General features: G+C 43.5%; 1 protein-coding gene across 1 annotated transcript in view; it reads right to left on the bottom strand.

Moving 5' to 3' along the window:
- The window catches only part of NID1 (nidogen 1), a 79,370-nt gene that overhangs the window by 55,770 nt on the left and 2,651 nt on the right, over positions 1–20,949 (bottom strand). Inside the window, exons 2-6 of the mRNA XM_038397578.2 lie at positions 12,600–12,899; positions 9,111–9,340; positions 7,141–7,601; positions 5,585–5,734; positions 931–1,182 (exon numbers count right to left, since the gene is read on the bottom strand). Coding sequence (XP_038253506.1) covers positions 931–1,182; positions 5,585–5,734; positions 7,141–7,601; positions 9,111–9,340; positions 12,600–12,899 — 1,393 coding nt within the window. The remainder of the gene's footprint in view (positions 1–930; positions 1,183–5,584; positions 5,735–7,140; positions 7,602–9,110; positions 9,341–12,599; positions 12,900–20,949) is intronic.

Below are 20,949 nucleotides of genomic sequence, written 5' to 3' on the forward strand. Positions count from 1 at the left end.
ACCACACAACTGTTTTTCTGCATATCCAGTAGATTAAAAGCCAGGGATGGCATTAGGGGCTAGTAAGCAGAGCAATTTCCCAGGGCCCCACACCACAAGGGGCCCCAGTCAAGCTAAGCTGCTCAGGCTTCGGCTTCTGCCCTGGGAGGCAAGGCTCGGTCTTCAGCTTTTTGCCGTGGGCTCCAGTGAGTCTAATGTTGGCCCTGCTCTCTGGTTTATTTTGGTGGATCCCTTGAAACCTGCTCACAGCCTCCACACCCATGGGGCCCTGGACCTCATCCACCTTGTCTTGCTAAGTGACATGATTTTCAGTTATCTAGGAATTTGCATCTATATATCCTATGAGTTCTAAACTGAAAAGTTGCTGCATTTGTACAAGTTGGTGAATTCACAGTAAGTTCTAGCCAACACGCGAGATATTTAGAAAACTCCAACAATGTGAGGTAAGAAAAAGAAAGGACCCTGGCTCATGCCTCTGTGTCATGTGCTGATTTCAAATTCCATCCATTTTTACCTTTAAAAAAAAAAGGCAACAGAAAACTTTAACCTGTTAACACACTCAGACCAATTTTCAGAGGTGCTGTATACCCAGGCCTCCCAAAATAGGTCACCCGCTTCCTGATAACATCAGTTCATTGAATGGAAACTGGCTAATCCACTTCAGCTCAGTGCTCAGGGTTTCTGGGTGACTACTAGGCATTTGTGCCTAGTGTAAAGTAAAAATTCCAGATATCTGTATTATATCAGCAGGAGAAATGGTCTGAAAGTTTGATATAGCACCAACCAACCAATACTAGTCAGGAAACAGGGAGCTTCTGCATCTTTCTAATAATTTACTTCAAAGTATTCTAGTTTAACAGTTCTCTTGCCTCAAGCCACAAAAAAAGTATAAAGCAGACTTTTAAACAAGTTCTAATAAAAAAAAGTTACCTGTAATACTGAATCCATTTCTATATCCTTGCTGCTCCACAGCAAACATCCATCCTATGATACCTCCAACAGAAGCAAGAGGAAGCAGAGAATACCCCAGCACCTCTGGAATAGTGCTGATAGCAGTGTATGCTCGCCCATGGTTCATCACAACGTAAGAATGGAGGTCAGTGTTCTCAAATACAACTGGAACTGGGTTACTTCCTACAAAGATTTTCCCTTTCACTTTCCCATTCACTCGCTGAGGAGAACCTGATAAATCAAAAAAACCACCAATATAAGGTAAAAAATTTCATAAAGTAAAAACAGAATTAACACATTGTTCAGAGCTACGTTTTCTAATCAGTGTATTAATTTTGTGCAAATAGAAAGTAGAAAATTAGTGTCGACATGCATGGCAAGAGACAGATGCTCAAAGAGTTAGACATACAAGCCACCTACAAATGAGGTGTAAAGTTGCATAGGCAATTTACAGTTTCATTGCTATGAAAAAGAGAGAGTGGGCAGAGTTACAATAATTAGATCTTGTCCTTTTTCATTTTTCCCAGGGATAGATAGTTGAATAAACAAGCTGTGTTGTGAAAGCACAGTGGTTTTCAAACTTCTGTACTGGTGACCCCATTCACATAGCAAGCCTCTGAGTGTGACCCCCTTATAAATTAAAATAACTTTTTAATATATTTAGCACCATTATAAATGCTGGAGGCAAAGTGGGGTTTGGATTGAAAGCTGACAGCTTGCGACCCCCCAGGTAATAACTTCATGACCCCCTGAGGGGTCCCTACACCCTGTTTGAGAACCCCTGTTGTAGCATCTGCAAATAGTGAATGCCGTACAGTAAAATCTGAATGTCATACAGTAAACCCCCTAATTATATAAATTCCTGACTTCAGAGTCTGCCCTAAAGCAGTGTTTTTCAAAGTTTGGGTCACAACCAAGTAGGGGGTCACAGCATGTAAGGCACTGGGTCGCCTTGCTCAGCACCCAGGGAACCCTAGCAACTCTGGTCAGCACCACTGACCGGGACATTAAAAGTCCCATTGGCGGTGCTGCCCAGCTAAGACAGGCTAGTGCCTACCTGCTCCGACACCGTGTTGCACCCAGAAGCAGCTAGCAACGGGTGAGGCTTCTAGGCAGGGGGGCCACGGGGCTCCTCACACTGCCCCCCCAACTTCCACTTGTGGGGGGGGAGGGGAGGCGGTGCCTGCGGGCAATAGTTGCGTGGAGCCGCTTGCGTGCCTCTGCCTAGGAGCCAGACCTGCTGCTGGCCGCGGTGCCAGGACAGGCAGTAAGCCTGCCTTTTCACCCCAGCTGCGCCATAGACCAGGAGCCGCTGGAGGTAAGTCCGCACCCCAACCCTGTGCCCCAATTCCCTGTCCCAGCCCTGAGCCCCCTCCAAACCCTGAACCCTTCCTGCACCCCAAACACCTCATCCCCGGCCCCACCCCAGAGCCTGCACCCCCAGCCCAGAGCCCTGACTCCCTCCCACACCCCAACCCCCTGCCCCAGTCCTGAGCCCCCCCAAACCTCCTCCTGCATCTCAAACCCCTCATCCCCAGCCCCAACCCAAAGCCTGCAACCCAGAGCCCCCTCGCAAACCCTGAACCCCTAATTCCCAGCCCCACCCTACGGTCCATACCCCAACCCTTTGCCCCAGCCCTGAGCCCCTCCCACAGCCCAAACCCCTCATCCCCAGCTCTGTTGGGTCGCGGGCATCAACAGTTTTCTTCAACTGAGTCCCCAGAAAAAAAGTTTGAAAACCACTGCCCTAAAGTATCTTCAGAACTACAGAGTTCAAATTTGCTCCTCCTTTATTTGAAGTTTACTTCCATTAAGCAACCAAGATTTTTTTATGGTCCCTATTGTGGTCACAGCAGGCTTCGCTGTATTTAAGGTGACACTGAGTACCATTATAGTCCCACATTTTTCATACCTCAACTTTCCTCAAAATTCTGTCATATCCAATTCGTCACTAGTTTTGCACAGAGGTAGTATTCTGGATTTAGGGTTCTGTGGTATTTTCTAATGTATAAAGTACATGCACTCAGTTCAAGTTACATTAGTTTCAGATCTTTTATTTTCCTTGCTCTGGATTGGTTTAAATTTGTAACTAACACTGAGTTAAGTGCAATTTTTGCCTTTTGTAACAACCAGAAAGCAAGGAAAGCTTTTAGTCAGTTACTTAACAGCCAAAATGCATGTATAGATTGAGTCACTAGAAGGATTACAAGTGTATACGTAAGAAATTCCTTTTTGGATCTCACACAAGCACGTTTAAATATAGAGCCAACAAAATCAAGCAGCTTAGATATTTGCTATAGGAGCTAAAAAAGTCAGAGAAACAAGAGTCATACTTTGACTCCAGTAGTAAAAGTCAGATTGTGCATCACTTTTAAAGAAGTTTATTTCTAGAGATGGGCCAAACCGAAACCCTGGATCCAAAACACCCCCTGAACTTTGCAGGTCTACTAAATTCAAAGAGTAACCAATGCCTAGTTTTCCTTTAGATGTTCAGCTGTCCTAGCAAACATAGCTGAAAAGCTTGTGTAATTTCTTATATTTATCTCCATTGCAAAATGGAGTAGTTTTAAACCATTCCATTCATTTTTTCAGTGTATTATTCAAAGTATCACCTTGGCTGCAATGGTAAAAAGTACCCGCCAATGCCTTCAACCTATGGTTTGGGACTGAGGGTGCCCAAGCAGCCTTCAATTATTTTTCTCCACACAAAGCCCCATAAACTAAGAATTCAGATACTAACACTGATCAGTAGTGGCTAAGGTGTCACATATAACAGGCTGCTCTAGCCTCTGTGCTCGACGTCTGACGTCTGGGGAGGCTGCTGAGTAGCATGGAAGCTCTGTGTGCTCTGTGATGTGTCCGGCTCGCAGAAGCTAGGTGCTCTCCGCTGCCACAGCCCATTTTAACAAATGAAGTGTTACGGTCTCAACTCTAGAATAAAAGCTTTGATAACAAAGCTGTCCAGCATGTAGTCATAAGAGCTCTACAAACAAACAAATCCTTGGTTTCCTAAATGCACAGTACCTAAAGCCGCTAAGTTTCCTGAAGAATATTCATTACATTTTAAGAAGTGGGCTGCCAAAGACTGCAGTATTCCCATTTGCTTATATGTGAAATTTACAGACATCCAACACTTCCCAGTTCGTCTGCTTCCTGTTTACTTCGAAAGCAGGGAGAGAAGTAGACTAGACACTGAGGGCATTAGGTTGTGAATTGTTTATTCCGGTAGACGTATGTTCCAGACAGCCGTTTACATATTTTCTTCACCCCATAACTATATGGAAAAATACTCTTCCAAGCAATAAATATTGGGAAGAGTAACAATAAATATTAGGAAGAGTAACTTCCATCCATTTTGGACCAGTCTTGCACACAGTGTCAGAATTCACGTTAGTGGGGCGAATGTTTTTCAAAAAGGCTTCCACTATAGATCAGTGCGCATTGCAATAACCCTGTAAAAGAGGAATGCCTCATCATTACTGAGCACCTACATTCAATAGCCAGCAGGATGAGAGAGAGAACCTCACAGCAGTACTGTTAGCCTCATCTATGTCAGTCTAATAAAGTCTTAAGAATGTTCCCAAGGAACACAGTGCGACTTCTTGTAGTAAAATACAACACTTTACTGTAGATTAGTGAAGTGAGACTTCTTGATGCCATGTATCTCCTCTCAACTAATGGTCTAAGGAAACAAATCATTCCGAAAATGTGAAGTGAGGCCAAAAATTGACAAGACAACTGCCCATTAAGGTGCCCTATTTAGACAGAAGGCATATGGCCCAATGCATAAGCCCAACAAGTTTGAAATAATTTAAAAAAAAAGTCTCTCACAAAGTCAGCTTTCTTACTGTTTCATTATGAACCAGGATCTGTGCTTGCTGCCTTTCAATTGTTTTAAGGGGTTTTCCTCTTCCAGCCCACCCACTGAATGTTCTTTGGAGGAGGAGGATGGAATTTGTTCTTGATGGGCCCCAGTGTAGTCTCCCCGGAGGAGCTCTGTGGCAGAGCTGTCAGGCAGAAAAAGGACTTTGGGTTGCACAAACCCTTTGAAGATCCCTAGCTGTCCTTCCCTGACATAGTTCTCTAAAGCGTAGTTGCTAACTCTACTGCAGACAAAAATGGTAATTGTGTAAGCAAAAGTCTGTTTTAAGGAGCTTCTTCCAAGCAGAGACTTGCCTTCTTAGAATCAGTGTCTGCAGTTGTGCAGACAATTTGGTTTTCTTGTCGGTAGTAGGCTATTATGCAAAACAAATAGGCAGTCAGTGCTATTGACAAAGCACTTCAGCTGTGACCCTAGGTTCTAAAAAGCAATGCTTTCTCCATCTTAAGTTACATTTTCATCTTCATCATGGATACGTTCTTTATTATGTGTCCACTTAAACTTAGTTTATGTATGGCTTTCAAATAAATACACAAGATTAAGATTTTCAAAGATCGTTTAAGGAGTTTTACTTAACTCATAATTTTCAACTAGTACTTACAAAAACATTTAAATACAGCAACCTCATCCCATTCTATACTAAAGAGGATTTTAAAAAAATAATTGCCTATTTATCCATATAACTGTATTACAACGTTAAATGTCTCATACAAAATGTTAGTACAACTATTTAGTTTTGAAAAATTAAATTACCTTCTGCTACACATTGTCTGCCATTTCCTTTGTAACCAGCAATACAACTGCAACAATACCCATTTGGATAGTCTCTGCAAACAGCATGAACAGAACACTGATGACGGTTGTTAGCACAGGTCTGTTGGACATCTGTATGGTAACGGAACACTGTAGGAAGAAAACCAACCAATTATTCTGCATATTACATTACAACCATAACATCTATAAAGATTCACAATAGGGCCAACTAGAACACAACACAATTCTGAGTTAGCTTCAGAATTTCACTGTGCCCATTTGATCAGCTTTTGGGAAGGGCAAACGACTACAATAGATTTTTGCTTGCCTTGGAATATATAACTAATTTGCCCAAATATTCTAATAAAAGGTACTGGGCCAGATCCTGAGCTGCTATAAATCAGTCGAGCTCTACTGTCTTAAGTCATGTCAATGGAAGTACACCAATTTATGCCAGATGTCAATCTGGTCATTAAGCTAAATATGGGAAAAGTTTCTCAAGGTTCTGGTTTCCAGCCCACACCAGAAGGGACAGCCAAGAAGGGACAGCCCATTCACGCACTGTCAAAACCCACACCTGTGCTCTTCCAAGCTCACAGATATAACAAACCTCACATCTGACGTCAGGGAACATTATGAGTCCTGTCATTCAAATAATTATTCAGTGTCGCACTCGGCTTCACATTTGCTATATTCATTGCCTCAACAAGTAGCATTGCTAGTACAGAGCTTTCAAACACACAAAACCAGGGAATCCTAAATTGTACACAACCTTTTGTAGTGGTGGCTCAGGGTTCTCTGACTCTATCAAGTCATCCGTGTTCTATAAAGAGTTTATAAAGTTATATTTCTGTGAAAACAGTCTGTATCATACACACACAAACCTTACTAAGTGCAGCAACATATTGCAACAGTTAAAATGCAGGTCATTACTTTAACAACCATAATAACCAAAACAACTTGGATAAAAAATGTTAAGACAGAGATACCTTTGAGATTATATTGCCCTTCAGAAGCATTAATACACTTATTCCATAGAGACATTAGTCTCTCCACAGCATTCAATCCTGCAAGCTACTGAGAACAGACCCATTGAAGGACAAGTCTGTGGTAAGCACAACTGGCCATACCTGTTTGTGGTCAAGCATTACAATTGGACTTGAAACTGTCCATACGTCCCCCTAACATTGCCAAAACTAAACAGATCTGTCTGGAATTTCAGAGATCTAAGGGCAAATCAAAAAGAAAGAGCCAATTTGGGATGGAGGATGCAGTGGGAAGCCATTCTGGGGGGAAAATAGGCTATATCGAGCAGCTTAGAGAGCACTCCGTAAATAAATCTACTTTTCATGTAGCCCACACTGCTCACACAGATCTTTCATCGACATACTCCCATGATGGGGGAAGCAGAAAACAAGGGGATAAGGGGGATAGAGGAGGCTGGTCTCAGGACAAAATGGAAGCCATACTGGGGTGTTGGGGTGGGAGAATGAGGTGGAAGGGGGAAAGTCAGGTGTCAACCCTAATACAACCTAAAACAGTATAAATGACCTTACCAATCCCAGTTTCCTCAATATCTTCAATATCTTCCACATCTATAACCTGAGGATACTGCTGAGGGAACTGCTGGACCTGAAACTGAGGCGGCGTTTTCCCAGTTGAGAGTTCTGGCTGTTGCTTGAAAGAGGACTCTCTTGGAGGTGTCTCTGTTGCTCTAGCTTTGTGTGGTGGTTGTAAGTCATCTTCTGAAGCTGACTGAGGAATTCTATATGTAATATGTTGTTGATCCCCTCTTCTGCTGGGAACATCATATGGTACTTCTTGCTGGCTTATTTCAACTGAGTCATGGTGCAGTACAGCTGGTTTTGAGGTCACCCCTTCATACTTTGGTGATGATGAACTTTGGTGTTCATCATCACCAAATTCTGGACTGTTGCTGATTTTGGCAGGCACAATGCTATTAGATGAGCTACCAATCTCAAAAACCCAGATTCCTTTCCTTCCGGAATTGCTGCTCCTAGAAAGAGAGAACAACCACATTAAATAAGGGGTCAGGTAACATAACAATAAATAGAAATTCTATATGAAAAACACTACATATTTGATTCTAGACTCCATTGATAAATACAACTACAAATTGGATGAATTATCATACCTATACAAAATACAGCTTAGCGTACCCGGCTAAAATTTTGGATAGTACACTTCTACCCCGATATAACGTGACCCGATATAACATGAATTCGGATATAACATAGTAAAACAGCGCTCTGGGGGGCAGGGCTGTGCGCTCCGGCAGATCAGCATGTCAACGTGTCTGGCTCCGACACACTGCTCTGAGAGGTGTGTTAAGGGTGCCGGGCTAGGGCTGAGGGGTTGGATATGGGGCAGAGGGTCTCGGGGGGGTGGTCAGAGGATGGGGAGCGGGGGGGTTGGATGGTTCAGAGGTTCTGGGGGCGGGACAGTCAGGGGATGGAGAACGGGGGGTGTTGGATAGGGCGTGGGAGTCCCGGGGAGCCTGTCAGGGGGCACGGGTGTGGATAGGGGTCGGGGCACTCAGGGGACAGGGAGCAGGGGGTTGGATAGGGGGTGGGGTCCTGGGGGTGATTAGGGATGGGTGGGTCTCTGGAGGGGGCGGTCAGGGGACCAGGAGCAGGGGGGCTTAGATAGGGCGTGGGGTCTTGGGAGGGGTGGTTACAGGCGTAGGAGTCTCTGGAGGGGGTCAGGGACAAGGAGCGGGGGAGAGTTGGATGGGTCGGGGATTCTGAGGGGTCAGTCAGGGGGTGGGAAGTGACTATTAATAACGGAAATGCTCGAGTCCAAAGCAAGTTCGATATAACGCGGTTTCACCTATAACGTGGTAAGATTTTTTTGGCTCCCGAGGACCACGTTATATTGGGGTAGAGGTGTATTGGCAACATGTTTAATCTATACTGAGAACTAACTTCTTTAAAACTTATCTGGAGGTTAGGGAGGGTTGGGAAGAAAAAGTGGTGTAATTTGGCCCATATTCATCTTGATAGCAGCACTATGAACTTTCTGAATTGCTCTCTTTCCTTTCTGCCCTTTTCCCCACAAAAACAGAAGCGGGGTGCTGGAACAAATTGTATAGTGGGAGTGCTGAGAGCCATTGAACCAAACTGTAAACCCTGTATCTGATGAAAACCACTTCAAGCCCCGGGGAGCAGCAACATCTTCACAGGCAGTTCCAGCACCTATGAACAGAGGCCAAGACTTTTCAAAAAGGGATGCCTAAAGTTAGGCTTCTCAGAAAGTGCCCCAATTTTCAAAAGGGCTGGGCACCCAGTAGCTCCCACTGAGGACAACATTAGCACCCACTTTTGAAAATCTTGGTCAAAAGCGTCTCATTCTTCAAAAATGTTGATCAGATTTTATGATTTCTAAGACAATGGCTAATGAAATCTTGTTAGCTATGACATTTTCTCCCATTGCAGACTGCATAAAAACATGTCAGACAGTAGCAAGAATTGGGATTTGGATTTATTTATTTATTTTAAAAGCATACTCATGCAGGTTTTTGATGGACTCTTCATCATTAGCAACTGTATTGTAGGATCCTTGTTTTATCCACAAGTAGTAGTTTGTAGCAGCTTGACTAAAGCCAACTGTAGCAGGAATCTTTTCCTCAGTATTCTTGGAGTGTGCACTGTAGAACTGCAAACCATCTTCTGGATAAAGGAAAACAGCATAGGAACTGGAATCAGAAGAGGCTAAAACAGCCTGGAATGTGTTTCTCTGTGGGGAAGATTTAAATTCCATTACTTGTGGAAAAATATTCAAGATTAGAAAAAAAGGAAGACACTTTACAAATCAAAGTCAAGATCTGGGTTCACACAATGGGTTGTACATTACACAATTATTAGAGACTGTTAAATTCCTTTGATAAGTTTTTCAAAGAAACAGATTTAATTTTTTTTTCAAAAACACATTTGTGTTGACTATGCTTAAATGTCACAATCAAAGTCTTACTGCAGATAAACTGAAGTAAATGTAAAATAGCCATTAGGATGCTTAAAAAAGCCCTAAGTTCAGTACTATGTTTAGCAAATTGAATAGTCCTTTTAACAGAAAAATTGAGTGGATTGGCTCTTCCTGGAAGATCTTGTATCAAATTTAGATTCTAATTACAAATGTTTGCACAGAATAGCATATTGAATTCACAGCTTCTGAAAATAAGGCAAAAAAAAAAAAAAGTTCAGTTTTCAAGTGAGAAATGTCCTTACACAATGACTGGGTGATATCAAATACTCATACTGACTTTCCAAAATTACTACATTTTCATTTATCAGATGTTTTCTGCTTCAAGGACTTAAATCCCAGCTGAAGCTCAACATGGAGATTAAAGGAATATCCACAGAAAAAGAGCAGAGAAACTATCCTTTTAAATTTGATGAAACATAGTTCAATGCATCTCTCTAATTCAGTGCATTCTGAGGCATCTCAAGCCCCACATGGAGATGAAAAAGCCAAAGGTGTGCAATGAGGGGCAACACACAATACAGGACCCCTCACAGTGCAAGCTGTACTGGATAACCAGCAGCAATGTTCAGGATACTTGTCAACCAAACAGATCATTTCTTTCATAAAGCCCAGTTTATACTAAGCCAATAAATAAATGACCAAATTAAAAAACAACAACTTCAAAGCTACCACAACAAACTGGCCTTTGAGACGTCAAGGAATCAGCTGGCCTAGTGGTACTGCACTGGACAGTAAATGATGTATGTTTAGATGCAGACAGCACATCCAATTTTGAATTCTGATCTGCATTTTTTATTTTATTTTGGCTGTCGGGTGGGGGAGGATTTTGGAGGATTTTATTATTTGTTGGTAGAGAACATCCCTGCCACTGCAATCGCGGCCCTTGCTGAGACAGTGTTCCAGTGAGGGCCATTTATCTGACTTTAGCTGTTTACCACTGCCCCAAGCATAGGCCCCCTTCTGGGGAAGGTGGATGCTATGCCCATGGCCTAGTCAGACACAAGAAACTAATATTTGGCAAAACAAGTCCCTGATCCTGGAAAGACAGAAGCACATGCTTAGCTTTACACACTGTGAGTAGTCCCATAGACAATGGAGCTAATCTCAGTACATAAAATGAAGCACGTGCTCACATCTTTGCAGAACGGGACCTAAAAGATTTAGAAGATGGGATGGGGAGGAGGGATTTTAGCTCTCAAATAAACTGTGAGGTTAAGTCAAAAGCATACGTGGATCATCATACATTTATCTTAAAGCGACTACTATGGAAGGCCTTATTTCAGATATGTGAGTTTGTGGTGAATCAGATGTGATCAATCCATAAAGAAATCAAGGACTAGATTCACAAGAGGACTTAAGTGCCTAACTGCCACTTTAGACACCTAAATCCCAGAATCAGGCCCCACTGGGATTCACAAAACCTCTGCTCAGTTGCCCCTGAAACCTGTAGGCACCAAAACTTGCTCAATGCCTCAACTGCAGTAAAAGTTCACAAGGTGTCTGTTTTTGCCTGAGCACACGCACTGCAGCCCCACACCAGGCATCCAGACATCTAAGCCCCGGAGCAATGCACGAAACCAGGGAAAGACAGACAGACAGTCCTCTGCCTAACTCGCCTGCAGGGCCTGGTCTGGAAAGCATGTTCAGAGATCAGGCCCTACAGAGAAGTTTACACAAAGACCGAAAAGTTTACACAAAGGAGCAAGCAGGGGAGAACAACCTTCCTCATAACCTTTCGCCCAGTGGTTAGGGTACTCACCTGGGATGTGGGAGACCCCCAAGTTAAGTACCACCCTCCAACTGAGGCACCGGAAAGATTTGAAGTGGGTTCTGCCACCTCTCAGGCGCATACACTAGCCACTGGGGCATGGTATATTCTAGTGTGGAGTTCTCTCAGGCTCCCCTGTTGAAAAGTGGATACATAAATTTTAAAAAGAGTCACTGGAGTAGGGGGACTCAATCCCAGGTCTCCCACCTTTCAGGTGAGTGCACTAAACATCAGGCTACAGAGTCAGTCTCATACTTACCTGCTCTCTCTGGCCCAATCAGTGCAACAGCTTCAACAGGAGAGACAGAGAGACCCCTGTCAGAATATCCCATAGCCCCGTGGTTAGGGTGCTTCCCCTGAGAGGCACCAGAGCCCAATTCAAATCTCCTCTTGCCATCAGGGAGAGGAGGGACTTGAATTGGGGCTTTTCCACATCCCAGGTGAGTATCCTAACCACTGGACTAAACATTATGAGGGTGCTGCTGCGCCTCCTCCCTCTCCGATAGTTTCTTACTAAAACAACGTAGGCACCTCACACCAATAGGGCATTTGCAGCGGAGAATCCCACGTTGTAGGAGGCACTTCCCTGTGGCCCAGACTTAGGCGCCTATCTATGAGACGCCTATCTATGAGGCTTCACACACCCGCCTTGCCTTAGGATCTTCCACCTTTGGTGAGGGCATCATCTAGTGTGCTGGCTTTTGTGAATCCTATTCTGAGATGCCCATCTCTTCCATTCATTGTGTAGGGAGCCTAGGTGCCTAAATCCAGCCTTTGTGAATCCCAGTGATTTACTAGGCACATGAAAGTTAGACCTGATAATGTTGAGTGGCACCACATTAAGTTTCTTTGTTAATTTAGCCCCAAAAGTCCAGGTTTTAGTACCTCTAAGTTCCCTGATTATTCCAAGTAACTGGCACATTTTTGGGTGTTGTAAAAGTTAACATAACAGCCCAAGGATAGTTTGAATTTGAATAAAAAGATTAAAATATGTGAGCTTTGTCCTCATCTCCACCCACATGCAACAAGCCAAACTGCTTACATTTTTAAAATACGTCTGAGAAACTCCTCCCAAAAATTTCCTTCTCATGAATGCTGTGATAAGCACAGAAAGCAAAGTGGTAAGGTATTTAAACTGAAATAATTTTGTTTTTGAAGTATGAAATATTACAATTGACGCTTTAAACAATGGACCATGGAGGTACACTTTTGTTGTACTATCTTAAAGCTCTGTCTAATATTCACCTTGCCTTCCAGAGTGGGGTCTTCTCCAGGTACATGGTAAGGAGCCACAAATGTCCAGGTAACAATGACAACACTGCTTGGATCAAAATTGGCCTCAGGGAAACCTCGTTGGATATAGTCTGCAGCAAGCTGTAAGACATCAGGGGATGAATCTTCTCTATAAAACACCTTCCCACGTCCATCTGTAGTGTCCAGATCAGCCAAAAATGGAGCAATAGCTCCAAAACTGAGTGGAAATTGACCAAGGTATTCTTTTTCTTTTGATGGTTCATTCACTGCAATGATCCCATTAGTGGCCACCTAATAGAAAGGGTAAAATCATTTAGACAGGGCAGTAAGTATTGTTCACATGGCTATTTCATAAGTCTACACACTTTTGTAGTATTTTCAAACGCACTGAAACATTTCCGGTTCTCAAATACCTAATATCAGTGAAGCTGAAGCTTGTATTTATGAGATAAGTCAAGTTTAACAACCTGTAGGACAATCCCAAAAACAACTTTTTATATCTATTTGGAGGGATCTTTGGGTTTTAGCGTCTCATGGTTCAGCAACAAGGTACATTAAGAACGGAACATTCTTCTCTCTGAAGGATGAGATTTCAAACAGCTGTACTTCACAGGTTACCACATTCACCTCTGCTTATGGCAAATCAGTACAAAATAAGCACATCTCACAAACTCCAAAACTCTCAATCTTTATAGATCAAAACCCAGGGCATGCAGTCTTTTGTATGGATTCTCTTAGATGACTAGATACTAGCCATTATGCTATTAAAAATGTTTACATAAGAGTGTTGATAGGTATGGAAGTAGGGCTGGCCTTAGGGAAAATGGCACCCTGGGCAAGCCTGTATTTTGGTGCCCCTGGCACCCACTGCCTCTCCCCACGTCCTACTCATCCCCCAGGACCCCTGCTGCCTTCCCATTAGTCCCGCCATCACCACTGGCCCCCACTTCCTCCCCAGGTGCCTGATGCCTTCCCCATCCCCATTGCCCCAAGCTCCCTTCTCTGGCCTTGCACTCCAGGTCCACCCCACTCCCTGCCTCTTGACCACAGTATCCCCTGACCATGGTGCCCTTGGCAGTCACCCATGTCACCCACCCATAAGGCCAGCCCTGGATGAAAGTAATGAAGTAAATACTTAAACTCAGAATTTTAAAATGGATAAATAAACACTTAGGACAATTACTTTGTTGACTAACCAGTGAGCCTGATTCTCACCTAATGCAAACTAGTATAGTTCCATTAATGTCAATGGAGCTATTCAGATTGACACCATCTTAGAATCTGGACCATACTACTTCTACACTGTAAGACCCAGGAGCAATGGTATGGATGACATTATACACTTGTAGGAGAGCTTGGGGCTGATGAAAGTGAGGGAGCAGCAGCAGCATCATGTGCCCCCCCACAGCAGGAGCAGAGATGTTGTGCAACTTTCACCAACAGATCAGCCAATAGATCTTCCTCCCAACTTCCCTGCTTAGAGCTTTGTGCAAATGGCACAATCAAGCCATTCCTCACATTCCTTCCTTGCATTCAAGATTGCTGTAACTGTAGGTCCTGTCTACACTGGCAAGTTTCTGCACAGTAAAGCAGCTTTCTGTGCTGTAACTCCCAAGGTGTACACAGTGCCAAGCCACTCAGTGCGCAGAAACTGCAAAATTGCATTGCTGTAAAAAACCCACCCAACACCTTTCTGCACTGGGGCTACAGCAACGTGGTGCCAGTGTAGACACTGTGGTCAATTACAGCACTGCGACTGGGCTCTGGGAGGTGTCCCACAATGCCTGTTCTCGCCTCTTTGGTCATCGGTTTGAACTCTACTGCCCTGCCCTCAGGTGACCAACCATCATCCCCAACCCGTAAATTCCTTTGGAATTTTGAAAGTCCCCTTCTTGTTTGCTTGGTGATGCGAGCAATGGTCTCAGAGCAACTTTCCAGGTGGCCATGCCTGCTCCATGCACCAGGTGATCCCCCACTTGGAGCAATGCCAAGCTGCTGGACCTCATCGAAATTTGGGGAGGGGAGGCTGTCCAGTCTCAGCTGCACTCCAGTAGTACGGATATACCACCCATGGACAGATTTCATGATGCACGACAGAAAGGGGTCATGATCGGGACACACTGCAGTGCATGGTCAAAGTGAAGGAGCTGTGGAACTCCTACCACAAAGCGCGAGAGGCAAACCGCCGCTCTGGTGCTGCGCCCACAAGCTGCTGGTTCTACAGAGAGCTGGACGCAATACTCGGCGGCAATCCCAACTCCACTGCGAAGACCACTGTGGATATTTTGGTGGCTCATGTGTCAGTCAAGAGTGGACCGAGCCAAGAGGAAGAAATCCTGGACGAGGAGGGGGAGTGGGAGGGGGACCCAGAGGTAGAGGATGACTCAGAGGTCAGAGATGCATGCAGCCAGGAGCTCTTTTCTATCCCAGAGAAGGCTAGCCAATCTCAGCAGTCGGATGTTGGCAAAGCGCAAACAGGAGAAGAGGCCCTTGGTAAGTGGATTTGATTTTGGGAATCGCTGAAGCGATTTGTTGGGGGCAGGAGGGTTGCAGAAAGCTGGCTTGTCTCTCCCACCACATGCCTAGTCTGAGCAGTGGAACAGGCTGTTGATTGACTCCCTCACTTCATGGAAATCTGCCTCATAGATCTCCAGGAAATTCTCATGAAGATACTGGGCAATCTGCTGCCACAGGTTCTTTGGCAGAGCAGCTTTGTTTCTTGCTCCATTAATGATAACTTTCCTGCACCACTGTGTCGTCACCGGGAGGGGGAGGGGAGGGAAGACACCACACACCATTGCTGCACACAGGCGAGCCGCATAGGGGCCAGGGCAGAAGCCACAGTCTTGGAGAAGACCCTCCCTTGATTCCCTGCTCATCCTCAGCAGCGAGATATCTTCCATAATGATCACATCCTGTGGAAAGTGTGGGGACAAGAATGATTATCAGGTCCCCACTACAGTGCTGGCTCTCCCCAAGAGCCACATGCCCAGTGTACAGCAGGGTCCAGGAAGAGTGATTTACCCTGCCCCTGCAGCTACTCACCATGTTGAGGTCTTGTGGCTTATGTGTGCTTGCCTGGGGCCAGCCAGTTAGTGACAGGTGAGTACTGGCTGTGTTTTAAATCACTGAATCAGTGTTCTGTGTGTTGCAAACAATACTGCTTCTGTAAAATGTTGCATTTAAACTTCACAGAGATGACCTTGGGAGCCCAGCCTCCCTCTTTGTTATCAGCAGCTGAATGGCTGCGCAGAATTAGAAAGCGGCCAAGAAGAACTAGGGAGGACTTTCTGCATAATGTTATGATGTACTCCGCGGCCAAGAAGTAGGAATTGAAGGACTGGCGGGACAGTGAGAAGAGGGACTGAAAGGAGAATGCGGCGTGCCAGAATGAAGCCACGGAGAGGTTCTTAAAGGTTATGGCGCACCAAGCAGACACACTCCAGCAGATACTAGACACTTGATACTAACATACTGAGCAGTTCTGCGCCTGCTGTCCCTGCAACGGCTGTCGCAAAACTCTTTCCCATGGTCCCCCCAGATGCTGCCAACACACTCTTATCAACCTCCTGCCTCCAGTCTATACCCACAGCATTCCACTCCTCCCCTCACAGTCTAGCACTGAGGACTCCCACTACCCACTGCACTCAACACCCATCCCTCTGCAGTTTGGCCCTGCTGCAGTTTGGCCCTCACTGCATTGTACTCCAAAGGAGAAGGCTGGATATGATCCCTGGACATACACAAATCTTTAGCCGTCCTGGGATCTCAGCTCCTCCTGGGACATTCCCTTCTCCCATCCCCCTCACCGATGATGTTTTTTTTTGTTGTTGTTGTTTGCCTCTCTCCTCCAGTTGTTTTTTAATAAAAGAATTTTGTTGGTTTGAAAGCTTTATTCTATTAATTGAAAGCAAACAGAGACCTGCAAAGCAATAGACAATTATGTTAAGCCTTCATATTGCATCATCTGCACCAATCACCTCCTAGCATTACAAGCACTCCCGAGCGTAGCAACAAATATTAGTGGCTTTCAGCTTCAAATTGCTGCCTCAAGGCATCCCAGATCCTTATGGCCCCACGCTGCACCCCTCTAATATCCCTGGTCTCTGGCTGTTCAAACTCAGCCTCCAGGCGCTGAACCTCTGCGGTCCAGGCCTAAGTGAAGCTTTCACCCTTCCCTTCACAAATACTATGGAGCATAGGCTATAAGCATTGGAATATTTTTATCAGCCAAGTCCAGCTTCCCTTAGAGGCCATGCCAGCAGGCCTTTAAATGGCCAAAAGCACACTCAACAATCATTCTGCACTTGCTCAGCCTGTTGTTGAACTGCTCCTTGCTGCTGTCAAGTTGCCCTGTGTATGGCTTCATAAGCCAGGGCATTAAGGGGTAGGTGGGGTCTCCCAGGATCACAATGGGCATTTCAACTTCCCCTACGGTCATCTTCTGGTCCAGGAAGAAAGTCCCTACTTGCAGCTTCCTGCACAGGCCAGTGTTCCGAAAGATATGTGCATCATGCATCTTCCGGACCACTGCATTAATGTCCGTGAAATGCCCATGGTGATCCACAAGCACCTGGAGAGCCATTCAGAAATACCCCTTGCAATTAATGTATTTGGTGCCATCTATCACTGTCTGGTGCCAGAATTGGAATATGTGTGCCATCTATCGCCCCTCCGCAGTTAGGGAAGCCCATTTGTGCAAAGCCATCCACAATGGCACGCACGTTGCCCGGAGTCACAGTCTTTCAGAGCAGGATGCGATTAATGGCCCTGCACACTTCCATCAACATGAGTCCAACAGTTGACTTTCCCACTCCGAACTGGTTAGCAATCCATCGGTAGCAGTCTGCAGTAGCCAGCTTCCACAGTGCAATAGCCACACACTCCTCCAACAGCAGGGCAACTCTCATTTTCATGTCCTTGCGCCGCAGGGCTGGGGTGAGCTCATCACACAGTCCCATGAATGTGGCTTTCCTCACCCAAAACTTCTGCAGCCAATGCTCGTCATTCCAGACGTGCATGACAATGTGATCCCACCGCTCAGTGCTTGTTTCCCGAGCCCAAAAGTGGCGTTTCACTGTGGTCAGCACCTGCGTGAATGCCACAAGCAATCTCGTGTCGTAGCTACTACTCATGGCGAGATCAATGTTGCATGCTTCTTGCTTTTGTAGTTTAAGGAATAACTCCACTGCCACTCGTGACGTGTTAGTGAGAGCGAGCAGCATATTGGTCAACAGGGCAGGATCCATTCCTGCAGCCCAAACAAGCAGGGCCCACAGTGCACAAACCGTTGAAAGATGGCGCCAAATGTGGATGGAAGCACAGCGATTGCTGGGACACGAAACAATGCATCACGGAGCATTGGGACAGGACCCAGGATGCCCCGCGACCCCTTCTGCCTTCCCACAGCTCTTAGCGGTAGAAGAGGAAGAGACGTTCTGTGGCAATAGCTCCCCAGAGTGGGTTGCTGTCAAGTAATTTTGTTGGTTTCTCAAAAAACAATTTAATATTTTCATGTTTTGTTTTTCAAAGGAGATGTTCTGTTCAGATTTAAACATTACCCTGCATTATATGCAACCAAGCATTGTACTATTGTTCTACTGCAAAAGAACCAGACTATTGAAACACTGAAAAAAAATATTAGAAACCAAGCAGTCTGGATTCCTGCTGTAAAGTGAGTCAAGTGCACAGAATAAGCACTCATCATAAGTAGTGAAAAGTTGTTTTTTAAATTTCAAAATTTAGGAATGAATGCATTTTATTAACATACATAAGGAAATTTTGTTTTTTAAAGTATTATTTAACTTTAACATGTCCCTTTAAACTCATATAAATTCACATTTTTATTAATGTTGATATAACTAAGTGAAAGCCCAAAAATTGATATATATATTACAGTTTAATAAAGAAATATTTTTATTTAATAAAAAGACAAAAAAGCTGAAGGTTTGTGTTGTCTAAAGACAGTAACAGCTGTACAGGGTTGTTTGGTTTTTTTTGCCTTTTAGGGTATTACTCTATTTAAAATGACAGGAAGTGGTGGCAGATTTTTTTTAGCATTTTAAACTGCTGGATTACACATTGTCAAGTTACATTTATGGTTTGTAGTAAAACATACCAGACACACTATATACAGCTCTATCTCGATTAGTCAAATGGGGCAGCAGCGAGGGGGGTAGGAAAATGACACTGAATACTTTTGTAAAATCAAATTTTCAAACAAGTACATGGTTTGTTTGTTTTTGTAGTGTAATTACCAGACATTGTGGGGACATGACACTTTCTGGGTAAAAATTAGCTTTTGACAAATAAGGTTGTTTGTTTGCATAACTGAATGCTGGTACAGTTAAAGCAACAAAACTTTCTAACATAAACAAGGCCAAAATTTAAAAGTATAAATTAAACAAGTTTACAAATGTAATAAACAGATGGTCAGAGCAAAAAGGGGTGGAGCTAAGATTTAGTTCTAGATAAGAAGGTCCTTCACTGAAATGCCTATGAACTATTAGTTCAAGCACCTCTTTTTATCTCAACTGTTAGAATATATATACAAAATTACATTTAATGAAACCTACATTAATAAACATTAAGATTGCAAAAATAAAGCACCCAAAAGTTAAGAATAATGTGGAAAGCATTTCTTATCAAGTATAAAGAAATGCACATTTCATCATTTTTAATGTATTAAAAAAATTATTTCAGGGATTCTATAAATTAGTATATTAACAGTTAATATATTTATCAACTAGCAGTACTTTTTTATAAATTCTGTTTCTCAAGAGTAATATTGTATATGTAGTTTAATAGAAAAAGTATAAAACACTTTTAATAAAATTCCTTCAAGTGGGCACTCTATTCCAGAATATTTTTTTTTATTTCCAAATAATCATTCTGGCTGGTATGATGGACAAAATGCCAGATAATTAAACTAATTCAATTTATAATGGCTCTTGTGAGGGTCTGCCTCATTCAGTGTGCACCTGAAAAGATATTCATGTTCATTGGAAAGTTAAGTTACTAAGCATTCCTATGCAGCGCACTTAAAGTGTGATTTTAGAAGGTTCAGCTTTAACTGAACCAGGTTAACATGTGTTAAAGGCAGTGTAGTATGTCTTGTCGACAATAGGCTTTTAAAACACATCAGATCTCTGACAAGTTCTCAGGAAAAAAGACAGTCATTAAGCAATGGTCTAGGCCAGGTTCTGCTGCCCCATTAACACATGGATATCAGTATCAGTCTTCACTGGGCATGCCAATAAAAGTGTGAAATAGTCACAGCAAGTTCAACATAGAAAAAAAACTGAAAGATTGCACCCTGCAATCTCATGAAAAGGAGCACAGGATTGATTGTCATCAGTATCTTGGTGATGCTGCAGTGCAAATAACCCGCACTCCACTTAGTGGCCTCACACTTTACACTGAACAAGTACCTCTGACCATAGGTTTTTCATGGAAAACACTGACTTATAATATTCCTATGGGCAGACAGTTATGAGAACACTGTGAATGCTACCAGAATACAAACAGCAAACAACAACTGAAGGTACAGACTAGAATTCACATAAGAAAACCTTCAAGGTACCATCACTGCACCACTGTCTAATATGGTAACCAATATTGTCTCATTGTTTCCTTGTACTGCCCTGTCTGTCTATACCCATCAGCTGTCTTTTGTCTTAGACCTAGATTGCAAGCTCTCTGGAGAAGGGACTGCCTTTTTTTTTGTGTTTGCCTAGCACAATAGGGTCCTGCTGCATAATAGGGCACTTAGGCACTATAATAATACAAATAAATATTATTACTAACAAGTTTCAGAGTAGCAGCCGTGTTAGTCTGTATTCGCAAAAAGAAAAGAGACTAACCTTAGAGACTAACAAATTTATTAGAGCAAGTGAGCTGTAGCTCACAAAAGCTTATGCTCTAATAAATTTGTTAGTCTCTAAGGTGCCACGGGTACTCCTTTTCTTTTTGCTATTACTAACAAGCTATCCCCTTGGTCCTGCCACAGAGAAAGGAAAAAAGCCACTCAAATACCACTTATCTGCAGAGTCTGCAGCCATGGAAACAATACCACATATAAAACTATAAAAATAAAGCAGGTGATAAAATCTAAGAGAATCAGTGTGGACACTTGCCTGTTCATTATTAAAAGGAGATAAAACAAACAAACGCAGTGCTGAAATATCATACACTATAAAAATTTCATTTACAAAAGGTCTGTGCAAGTCTTGAAGTTACTGATAAAAACACATAATTGAATGTTTCAGATTATTTGAAACTTACTAGCTCTTAAATGGAAAAGGAGTACTTGTGGCACCTTAGAGACTAACAAATTTATTTG

This window comes from Dermochelys coriacea, chromosome 3 (genome assembly GCF_009764565.3).
Source record: "Dermochelys coriacea isolate rDerCor1 chromosome 3, rDerCor1.pri.v4, whole genome shotgun sequence".
Lineage (NCBI taxonomy): Eukaryota > Metazoa > Chordata > Testudines > Dermochelyidae > Dermochelys > Dermochelys coriacea.